This window comes from Gekko japonicus, unplaced genomic scaffold (assembly GCF_001447785.1).
Source record: "Gekko japonicus isolate JY-2015 unplaced genomic scaffold, Gekko_japonicus_V1.1 scaffold375, whole genome shotgun sequence".
Lineage (NCBI taxonomy): Eukaryota > Metazoa > Chordata > Lepidosauria > Squamata > Gekkonidae > Gekko > Gekko japonicus.
In genome coordinates this window covers 6,761-18,592 of record NW_015173134.1, presented here as the reverse complement: position 1 = coordinate 18,592, position 11,832 = coordinate 6,761, and the positions used below count along the sequence as shown (strand labels likewise).

General features: G+C 46.9%; 1 protein-coding gene across 1 annotated transcript in view; it reads right to left on the bottom strand.

The window, feature by feature from the left end:
* STK39 (serine/threonine kinase 39) overlaps positions 1–9,822 on the bottom strand; it is a 176,883-nt gene extending 167,061 nt beyond the window's left edge. The window contains 3 exon segments of the mRNA XM_015422180.1: positions 9,582–9,669; positions 9,671–9,763; positions 9,766–9,822. Coding sequence (XP_015277666.1) covers positions 9,582–9,669; positions 9,671–9,763; positions 9,766–9,822 — 238 coding nt within the window.
* Between the last annotated feature and the right edge of the window lie 2,010 nt (positions 9,823–11,832).

Here is an 11,832-nt window from a genome sequence, read left to right as displayed (position 1 = left end):
TTCCACCTAGACAATCCAAGCCTGTAAGAACTAAGACACACCAGACAAGCAACACAGCCTTCAGAAAAAGAGAGGACCCTTGGTCTCGAATTATCTGGTAAAAGCCCGCAGGAGAAAGACACATTACATTTCTTAATATAGGAGAAACAGTGTGGTGTAACAGTTAAACTGTCAGACTAAGACCTAGGAGACCCAGGTTTGAATCCCGACTCTGCCACAAATGCTTGCTGGGTAACACACTCTCAGCCTAACCAATTTCATAAATTGTTGTGAAGATAAAACAGGAGAGGAGAGAACAACAAAAGCTGGTTTGGATCCCCATTGGGGAGACATGTGGGGAATGAATGAACTAAATAACCTACTTAACAAAATAAATAAGGACTTTACTACGCGAGATGATAACATACAAAATCAGCCTTCCTGAAAATAGTTTTTTGCAGATCCAAAGACATCGTCTGGAACGTAGAAGGGCATTTATCCTAATTTTTTTAAGTTGCATGACACAGAAGTTAAATTTCTCACCAACCTACCTCAGCTCCTCAACTGTTTTGTTTACATACCCAGAAAAGGATCTGCTCAATCTCTATCCAGCAGGCCTCGTTACAAGGCCTGAAACATCTTCTACAGAATCCTCAGAAATCTTCCCTATACTCCCTATACTGGCTGGGGGGAGAGGGAGAGAAGGAAGCTAAGTAATATGGCCAATGATGCAATGTAAACAGTAAAGAAAGAAGAAAGCCCTCTTGAACTGTGTATGCCTGTTCTGACTTCCTAGGAATAAGAGGGGGGGATAAAATAGAAACATCGTCAAGGTTGTGTTCATGAGGGAAAAGGAAGTAGTGTTGCATGTATTTGAAACAGCAGTTCTCTCATTCTCATTTTATCCTCGCAACAACCTGTCACGTAGGTTAGGCAGGGAGGGTGTGGCTGGCCTAAATTTATCCACTGAGTGAGTGGTCATGCAAAGGATTTGAACCCAGACCCTAGTCCAACATACCAACCCCTATTTTAGCACCTCCACACTAACGCCTTCAGGAGCACCTCCTCTGTATGTCCCCCGAAGAGCTTTACCCTCTGCTGAGAACAATCTACTGGCGATCCCTAGCCCTAAAGACATCTGGCTATCCTCGACCAAAGCCAGGGCTCCCACCTCCCAAAGAACATCCGTGCCTTACAGGACCTTCTGCAGTTCCACAGGGCGCGCAAGGCAGAGATGTTCCATCAGGCTCTTGGTTGAGGACAGCGATGGGTTCCACCTTATCTGGCACTCCCTTCCTCTCCCCCACCCCGCTTTCTTTTGCCCGCCGCAAGACAGTAACACATATTGTATTTATTTTGGCGCCACCTGATGTTACCTCTAACTTTTCACTGTTTTATTTTTTGCATTTTATATTGTATATCTTCTGTGGTTAACGGCCCTGAGCTCTGTGAATTCAGGGAAGGGCAGTATATAAACTGAAATTATAAATAAATAAATGCAAAGACTGCAACTTTAATCCATTTCCTGAAAATAAAGTAGCAGTCCCTTTTTAGTTGTCGTTACCCTAAGGTTCACTGAATGGCAGCCTTACACACAAATTGTACCCCATAGGGGTTGGCCCGGTTCCAACGTGTCAAAGCTAACTGTTGCCTGTAATCCTAATGACAGTTGTCAAGCATACAGCTTGGCGTGTATCACAACTCACAATACATATTGGTTGACAGGTAATCTTCCAGCCCCAGCTTAAACACAGGTGGCTAAGACAGCTGAATCATTCCTCCCCCCCCCCACCCCAGTCACTGCTGTGTGTTTAACCAAAGCCTGAAATAGCAGAGCTGTTGCCTCCTATTTAAGCTGTAAGTAACCTATGAGTTCGCTAACTGTATTAACAGCTCCCTAGGAGACACGGTTTAATCCACAGGAGAAATCGCTAACTCTTCAAGTAGCTACAGTGAACTACATAGAAAAAGAACTGTTCTTGTTCGAAAGGGAAATTATTGGAAAAAGAACAACTTGAATGTCTGCAGTTCTCTTCTGGGTTTACGAGGGGGAACCTCACTACTTCTGGGCTCGGTTAATGGTCTTGCGTTCGAGTCCACTGTATACAGACCACCCACATTTTCAGCAGACCACTAAAAATGAAGCTAAAAAAAATCTCACAAAAATTCACAAGAGTTTTGGATCCTGATAGCCCTTTTTGCAACTGTTAAAGCTGTCAGGTAAGAGGCTCAGTTTTTAAAATGTGGGATTTACTGCCACAGGATGTAGCAGTGGCCATGAGCACCGACGGCCATTAAATGGATTCATGGAGGATAAGTATAGCAGTGGCTATCAATAGCCATGTCGACTAAAGGGAACCTCTATGTTCAGGGGCAGTCAACCTCTGAATCTCAGTGCCAGGAAGCAACATCAGGGGAAGGCCTGGGTCCCTATGCCCTATTGTTAGCCCTACAGAGGAACTGGTTGGCCGCTGTGCGAGACAAGATGCTGGACTACATGGACTACATGGATCAGAATCTGGCAAGACTTTTCTTAGATTCAGTAAGGACTGGTCTAGAGGCTCTTTGCTTATATAGATATCCAGGTATGTGGCTATTATTCTGCTTGCTGGAGCAGACTATAGAATTTTTCAAGGTTTGCTTGACAGCTACCAAACACACACAGGTATTTACAGGGTTAAGAGACCAGTGATAGTTCCTTCACCTCTGTCCTTTCTTCTACAACCACTACCCTGCCACAACATTTGCACTCATAAACAATGGGTAGAGTTGCACAACCTTCACGCAAAGGGTTACCTGTGGGAAATGTACAGGCCCAAGTTGCCTCTTGCTGCCATGCTGTATACAAACTGCATGCTTTTGTTTTAAGTAACAGATGTCATAGTCCCACTGTACACGGCACTGGTCAGGCCACATCTGGAGTATTGCGTGCAGTTCTGGAGGTCTCACTTCAAAAAGGATGTGGACAGAATGGAGCAGGTGCAGAGGAAAGTGACGAGGATGATTGGGGGCCTGGAGACCAAGCCCTATGAGGAAAGGCTGAGGGACTTGGGAATATTCAGTCTGCAGAAGAGGGGGGGGGGATATGATTGCTCTCTTGAAGTATCTGAAGGGCTGTCACTTAGAGGAGGGCAGGGAGCTGTTCCTGTTGGCAACCGAGGATAGGACTCGCAATAATGGGTTTAAATTAAGGATCGGAAGGTACTGGTTGGATATTAGGAAAACTTTTTTACAGTAAGAGTTGTGCAACAGTGGAATCAGCTGCCTAGGGAGTGGTGAGTTCCCCCTCACTAGCAGTCTTTAAGCACTGGCTGGACAAACACTTGTCAGGGATGCTCTAGGTTGATCCTGCATTGAGCAGGGGGTTGGACTAGATGGCCTGCATGGCCCCTTCCAACTCTGTGATTCTATGATTCCATATTCCAACTCTGTGATTCTATGATTCCATATTCCAAATGTTGTGTATCCTAGGTCTGGCCATATACCCGCCACCCATTACACAACATGGGAAATGAATGCAAAGCCAGTGCAAATTGTCATAAGTCATTGCACCGGGAGCGACCAGTACAGTAAATGCTACCTGGACGACATCTGTACGAATTCCATGCTTCTTGCACATTTACCTGTCAACCGTGCTCCCATCAGAAGTTTATGATTATTCCAGTAAATTCAAGCTACTCTGCCAGCAGACAAAATCACTTTCACAACACCCTGCTGAAGTGCCCTGTGATGCACACGTCTGTGCTAGGAAACTTCTGTGATCTGGCTAATGTCCTGTACTTATCTGCAATGCTCATTCAAAGCAATGCTAAATTAAGAGTGTGCTGGAAGATGCTCTTCAGAGATATATGTGGATAAGTTCACGGCAACGCCATTAGTGCCAGACATCCTTTCACAAGACACTGCTTCAATTAAGCGCCAATTAAAAATCCACATTTGATCTGCAATTAATGAACTGATTAATCATACCACTTAATGCCTTCAACTCCAGCGCCCATCATAACATCAGCATGGTACAAAGCACTCCATGGAGCGTTGAAAAGAAGCATCATGACGAGAACTCCTGAGCCGAGAGAGATCAACAAGGTCTGATTTATTTAGACAGCTTCAGGATTTAGACAGCTTCCAGGGCTGTCTTAAGCAGAGCTACACCCTTCTAAACCCACTGACTTTGGTGGACTTAGAAGGGTATACTTTGCTTAGGATGGCATAGTTCCCTGCCCTTTTTTTCTAGCTGAAGATATTCAGAAGGAGAAGAAGAGATTGGATTTATACCCCCCCCCTCAACCCAGAGCGGCTTACGATCTACTTCCCTTCCTCTCCCCACAAGAGACACCCTGTGAGGTAGGTGGGGCTGAGAGAGCTCTTTGAGAACTGCCCTTGAGAGAACAGCTCTGAGAGAACTGCGGCTTGCCCAAAGTCACCCAGCAGCTGCATATGGAGGAGTGGGGAACCAAACCCGATTCTCCCAGATTAGAGTCCACGCTCCTAACCAGTGTTCCCTCTAAGCTGACTTATTGTGAGTTAGCTCACAGTTTTTTAGCCTCCAGCACACACATTTTTGTCCTAGCTCAGGAAGGGTGGCTCCAGAGCAAACTAATTTGTGCAGTAGAAGAAGAAGAAGAGAAGAGATTGGATTTATACCCCGCCCTTCACTTGGAGTCTCAGAGCGGCTTACAAACTCCTTTCTCTTCCCCTCCCCACAACAGACACCCTGTGAGGTGGGTGGGGCTGAGAGACACAAACTGCTCTTTCAGGAACAGCTGTGCCAGAGCTTGTGACTGACCCAAGGTCACATCAGCAGGTGCAAGTGGAGGAGTGGGGAATCAAACCCGGTTCTCCCAGATTAGAGTCCGCACACTTAACCACTACACCAAACTGGCTCTCAGTAGCCAAATCGCTCGCTCACAACTTTAATGCCAGTAGCTCACAAAGTAGATTTTTTGCTCACAAGACTCCACAGCTTAGAGGGAGCATTGCTCCTAACCACTGCACCAAACAGCATGAAGAAAACCCTTATGTTGCAAGAAGTTGGGCAATGCATACTGAAGGTTAGGCTTGTCTTTTCCTTGTCTGTAAGAGTGATCCATCAGGGTGAATAAATATGGATTTGTTTGTGTTTTTCCAAAAAGGCACACTAAGTGGGTTGGAATCAACCAGCTTTTCCATCTGTAAAAGAGGAAGGGACCAGTTGTCTCAGACTACCCAAAAAGACTTTGATGGGGATCATGGGGCCTGCACAGACAACAGCATGGGTGACAGTGGTTGTCATAAGTATGGAAACTGGGTGACACTGAGCAAACAAGCTGGTGGGATCTAACCTATTATCCTTAAAGTGGTGTCATTTAAAACAAAACCTGAATGTGATACAGGCAAAAAGTCTACATACATAAAACTGAATCTGAGATTCTCTATTAAACACTGAGTTAAAGGCGGTTTTTCTTCTGCAAAACCAAACCATGCCCCCCACCCCACGAAGCAATAATATCTGGCTTTTGAGATCATGTATTTTACATATGACAATGATCCTATACTACATTATATAAGAAATGAAGATTTAGATTTATATTTTCCATCTCATGATGAAATACTGTTCTACCTAGTAACTTCCAAACCTTGCTTCTGGAAAGTTCTGGGCACTTAAGTCTTCAAATAAGTGCTCTCTGCATAGTGTCCTCACATGTGGAAAGTGTGCCTCAGAACACAGATCATTACTCTTTCAATTGTTCCCACTAAGCAGATATAAATCCTGTAACAGAAAAAGCATGCACACATTTAGATTATGCTTCTAAACTGAAGAATAGCCCTATTTAGTCATAAATTGGCATGCTTTTAGCTGTTACAACCAGTGTTCCCTCTAAGCTGAGTTAGTGTGAGCTAGCTCACAGTTCATTAGCCTCCAGCTCACACATTTTTGTCTTAGCTCAGGAAGGATGGCTCCAGAGAAAACGAATTCATGCAGTTGCCAAATCGCTCACTCACAATTTTAATGCCAGTAGCTTACAAAGCAGAATTTTTGCTCACAAGACTCCAAAGCTTAGAGGGAACAATTAAGATGTACACCTATCCAAGAAATGAATGAATTGGAAAACGGAGGCCCAATTAAATAAGGCATTGGATATATTTCGCTGGATAGAGCTACAGGACACCCCCCACCAATCTGGGCTGGGGCACTGCCATTTCCCCCATAAACTACACTAAAATACTACTAACCAGAAAAAGGGAAACAAGGGTACTTCTATAATATTTGTCTTTCTTCCTTGCTATTAGCGGCACAACGAAGAAAGCTGACAGGAAGTAAATTGATTCATCTGAAATGCAATGTTGGAGGAGAGTTTTATGGATGCTGGGGACCGCAAAAAGACAAATGAGAGGGTTTTATATCAAATCAAGTTAAAATGACTAAACTGAGGCGATCGGACTTTGGTCACATGAGCAGAATATGACAATCGCTGGGAAAGACAATAATGCTAGGAAAAGTTGAAAGCAGCAGGAAAAGAGGAAGACCCAACATGGGATGGACAGAACCAAAGAACCCATGAGACCCTGAGTTGGCAAGACTTGGGCAAGGCTGTTAACAATATGACATTTTGGAGGTCACTAACTCATAGGGTCGCCAGAAGCGACCTGACAGCACTTAACACACACAATAGTAGCACGGGTGAAGGGTTCTATTCGTTCGCTATCCTTCAAGAGGCTGGTCTGTCCTCCTGTTTTTATACACTAATAACCCCATGGGATAGGTTAGGCTGAAAAAGAGAGGGGCTGCCTGAAAGCCATGCTGTGTTTGCATCAGAAATGTGGATCTGAAGCCAGAATTGTCCAGTCCCTATGTGACTTCACCACAACATCACACTAGCTCTCAAACAGAAAACAGCAGAAGGGGAAAGGGTTACATTCCAGCCACATGCTACCCTCCCAGTGCTGCCCCCCCCACCCCAACATGGGGGACACATATTACTTTTTAACCTTACAGTACACATCAGGAGATCAGTGAATCTGATCAAGTGAGCTCCGATTCACCAAAGCTCATGCCGGAATAAATTTTGCCCTCCTTTAATGTGCCGCTGACCTCCTGTTTTATTTTGCTCCTAAAGACCAACACAACTAGCCGTCTGGAATGGTCATCAGGAAACCTAGGGCGCAATCCCAGACAGAACTACTCAGAAGTAAGCCCCAGGTTATTCAATGGGACTTAATCCCACCCCATCTCATAATTCTTAAGAAGCTTCAATTAAATCAGCATTTCTGTTGACTTTAATTCAGCCATTTAAAGTTACTCCACAGCAACCCATTCATATCAACAGAACACACAGCCCAATCTTGTACATGAATAAGTCTGTGTTCCATAACGCTTACTTTCAGTCTTAGCTATCTCTGTGTTGGCCAGCTGGTATATAAGAATTTTGGATAGATCATCATCCTCAATGAGAAAATAAGGCAGGGACTGAGTCTTTGCAGCAGTATAGTATCAAGCTGTTCAAGTTACACTAGGACAAATGTAAAAAGGTTTGTTGATTTCTACCACACAGCCTATCTTCTCCACTTTACAAGAGATATGTAGGTTCCAACTGGTACTAGAGACCAACACACAGCTATCTTGGTTACTTCCAAAAGCAAATCTTCCATTTGCTTCTGTCTCCCAGCATGCCTTGTAGTAACTCGACAGCTTCTGTGCAAGGTGAAGGTCTAACCTGGTTACTCTGCAATGGCTTTCTCCATGACCATTTTTAGACTAAAACAAGGAATTATTTCATGCCCTCACTCAGAAATACATTTCCCGCTCTCCTTTTTTTATTTTTAACATCCAGCCTCAGGAAAAGTTGTGTTTAACTTGGAAGCTTGTATACCACATTCTGAACAGTGACTGGTGCTAATAAAAGATATTTTCTTAGCATCCCTGTGAATTCTCTCTTTTCATGTTCAGGACGTATGTTTCTGTATCGGTGTCTCTGAACAACTTATTCTGTTAATCAGACATTTTAAAAGAAAAGAACACTGACAAACAGTTTCACAAGGTGTTCTGCTCCTGTTCTCTCTTGATAATGCTCCAGTGGCTGCCAGTACATAAACTCATCTGAAGAACACCCTCCGTTCAAGGAAGAAATCTGTTACAGATTCCTCTCAGAGCAGAAAACAGGCTCATTTAGATGCCTTCCACAGCATTCTTCAGATATCTGAGTGTCACTGTGGGAAGGCAGACAGAGAATAAGAATGAGATAAAATCGTAAAAAAACCAGCAACACAAGAATCATTAACTTTTTAAAAAAAGGACAAGTTATAGATATTCAGTGTTATCTCCGTTAGGAAAATACATCTTTGCCTAGGTCAAAGAAACACAGAGAAAAGCCAGCTCTTGTTTTCATTACGCCCTTCTCAGACTTTCAGCAGCTGGAGGCCATCAATATTAAAACAACTGCAAGATGAACCTGAGGCGATGCTACCCAGCTGGAGTGGCTGCTGCTGGATGAGGCCTAGCTAATCATCGCCTCAAATTTCTGCTACATCTGTAGGGTTTTTTTTAGCCAGGTTATGTACAAACTAGTTTCCCAACTAATTTGCACAGGACACGGAGCAGTAACTGGGCGATTCCCTCCTATTGTGTTTATCATTAAGTGCTACTTTTATCACCTCAGAACAACACAGGCAAAACAAGTATTTAGGCCCCTTGTATTCTGCCCACATCACTTCACCATTCATTAATTCAGTAGACCACATCAGTGGCCCTACATTAAACTGTGGGGTGCAGGGGAGAGATGTGAATTACAACAAGGTTTTTTGTTTTTGTTTTTAGTAAGCTATCAGGTTAACAGGATGCCACCCGAAGGCTACTTTGACAATTGACAGCATATAAATTAAAGTAAAGGGGCAGGGCAGAGATTTAAAAAATGTGGAGGTTAGGGAAGAGACTAAATCCATAGCAGAACTGTGATGTTGCGAGATTTCCTGGAGATTGTAAAACTAATCTAAAAGGGATCTATGGTCTGGGGTGATGAGCAAGCCACTGTTTAGAGAGAGTACAAGGAGAAGGCAACTGGCTCCTGACATTTTGCCACTGTAGGGTGAGGAGAAGAGCACAGAGAAAAGAGTGTGAGTTGGAGAAGGCAGGACTTCAGAAAGACCCAGAAGAAGTGCCGCGGCAACTTGGAGGCTCTTTGGTTCCACGCCCCAATACTTTAAGTGGAAACTCTGGGGAAGGGGCTTGGGTGCTGATGTAGCATCCCTCAAGGGGCAAGCAGGCGAAGAGCTGGCTGCAGACCCCCAAGCCGCCGCCCCGCCTCCATCCACCTTCCTCTGTCGAACTGCAACAGAGGACGCAAAAGTGCTCGAGACAGAGAGAGGCAAAGAGAAGCGGCCGCCGCTGGTGAGAAGAGGAGGAGGAGGAGGAGGAACTCAAGTTTGCAGCATCGGGCACTGCAGTGCCGGGCGCATCCGCCGCAATGAGAGCCTCCGGGCTTGAGAAACACACAGCACGCCGGTAGGCCCCAAAGCCGGCTGACGATGCATCCCTCCTCCTCCTCTCTCCCGCTCCCCATCCGCGCCTGCCTGCCTGCTTGCCTGCCTCCCACCCACCCAAGAGCCGCTCCCATTCCGCCACTGACCGATCACCTCCTGCAGTTCATAGGTGTCCCTGCAAATGGGCCAGCCGACAGCCTGGGCGGCGGGTGCAGGAGGAGCCGGGGCCGGCGTGGGCTGCTGCTGCTGCTGCTCCTGCTGGGGTGGCGGCGACGCCTGTTGTTGCTGCGGTGGCGGCGGTTGCTGCTGCTGCTGCTGCTGTTGGGGCGGCGGCGACGGCTGCTGCTGCTGCTGGACATGGACGGGCGAGTCGTTCTGCTCCGCCATGATGCTACTGCTGCTGGAGCGCCCAAGCGGCAACCTTCTTCAAAGTTCCCTGCCGGCGGCACCTTTAACCCTCATCTGCGGCTTCCCTCCCTCTCTCTCATCCTGCCTGCCTGCCAGCCAGCCAGCCGGCGACGGCCGGGGAGGGAGCGCACTGAAGGGGCAGAGGCTGGAAGCAGCAGCAGCAACCGCCGCTGCACTGGCTTCTGTATGCGGCCGAACGGAGCAAGTAAAGGAGTCCGCGTCGTCCTGTCACCTTACCCTTGATAAACGGGAATGTTTAGGCAAAAAAGCACATGCATTGCCCCAAAAAATTATAATAACGTGTGGCTTCCGGAGCCAGGGTTTGTGTTGAGTAAGAATGTGTCTCTCTCTCTCTCGAGGAGGGAACCCCACTAAGTTCAGTGGCACTTAGTCGTGGGTCAGTGCGCCGAGTAGCGTTTGCTTCCGAGCATGGATCAATCAGTCAAGGTGCCAGGAGACGGGGAAAGGAGGGGGGCGACGGGGTTACTTTAGAAGGGAAGAGGCTTGCAAAAACTGGCGCCTGAGGACCGCCTGGCCTACCCCTGGGGCGCATGCTCCATATCAGCAAGTGGTGTCTTCTTTAACCGGCCTCTGGGGGGTATGCACGGCAAAAAGGTAATTCCAGATTGGGTAGCCGTGGCCTTTTGCAGGGGCAAAATGAAAAACGAATCCAGTGGCACCTTAGAGACTAACAAAATGGGTGTATCCCACCTCACGAACACTTGTGCCGAAATACATTTTGTTAGCCGTTAAGATGCCACTGGACTCCTGCTTTATTTTGCAGTGGGAAAAGTGGTGCTTTCCTTTCAGGTCATCTTTTTTTTTTTGGTAAACAAATTTTTATTTTCTTAGGAACATAACATATAAGATTAAATCATTCAGTCCATTGTTTACCTCATTCCCTTCCTCCCCTCCCTCCAGTGGCTTCCCGCAATGCTTCTCCCACTGAGGCGGAGGACATCTCCATGGGTTATTCCCATCATTCCTTAGGGAGGCAGGAAACACTTTTTTCTCCTTCCTGTTGGCGCCTTGGGAATAGCCCAGCCCCTCAGTTCTATTCCTGCCTCATAGGGAGCAGCAGTGAAAGTTTAGGCTCTACCTTTCACAGAGTTCTTCATTACAGATTTTTCCTTCCTTTTTTATCCTGAACTATCTACTTCTCCTTCAGTGGGGGAAGGCATCCAGACTGGTTAGGTCACGCCTCCTCTCGCTTCAGGCAGAGCTATGCAAATTTTTGTGTATGCCTACTTGGATAGAGCGAGGGCGCCCTTCCAGTTTCGATAGCCCTGCCGCTTCAGGAGGTCGTTAGAGCCTAGCTCCACTCACCAGATCAGCAGCTGCTATCTATTCAGCATATCTAAACACTGACCTTTTGAGGTGCTAATAGCATGGATTCCAAGGCGTCTAAGAAGGCTCCAGGAGCTGTAAACAAAAGAGATCACTCCCTGGGCAAGCCTTACCCGTCCGAGGCCTCGGACAAAGGGGAGGAAACATCAGAGGCTGCCGCTGCGAGCTGGAGTGAAATCCAGACAGGGCTCCCGAGGCCTCGGGAAGCCGGATGGCCAGCGCAGCGATTCCCGGGTCCGGGATGACACAGATGGCTCTGGAGGACTCCAGGAGGCCAAAAACAGCCGAAGGTGAGAGGTGCGACAATGCAGTGCGCACGAGCCACTGCAGCCGCCGTGTCCTCACAGTGGGGAGTCAGGGAACACTGGCAGGGGGCCCTACCAGCTCATTAACCCCCCCCCCCTCGGGAGCAAACCCAGACTGGCTGGCCCACCAATCTACACCACTGCCGGCTACACTATCTACACAGCCCTGTTCATGCCCTCCCCTCTCCAAATGACGGGGCCGTCTGCTGCAGCAGGGCCCAGCAGAGCCATTACTACATTTTTTCCCGCGTTTTATGGACAGCCCCTTAGCGATTGGTCTGTGAATAGCTGGAGGGTGGCCTGGTTTCCACAATCAGTCCCAGCCACCATACCCTCC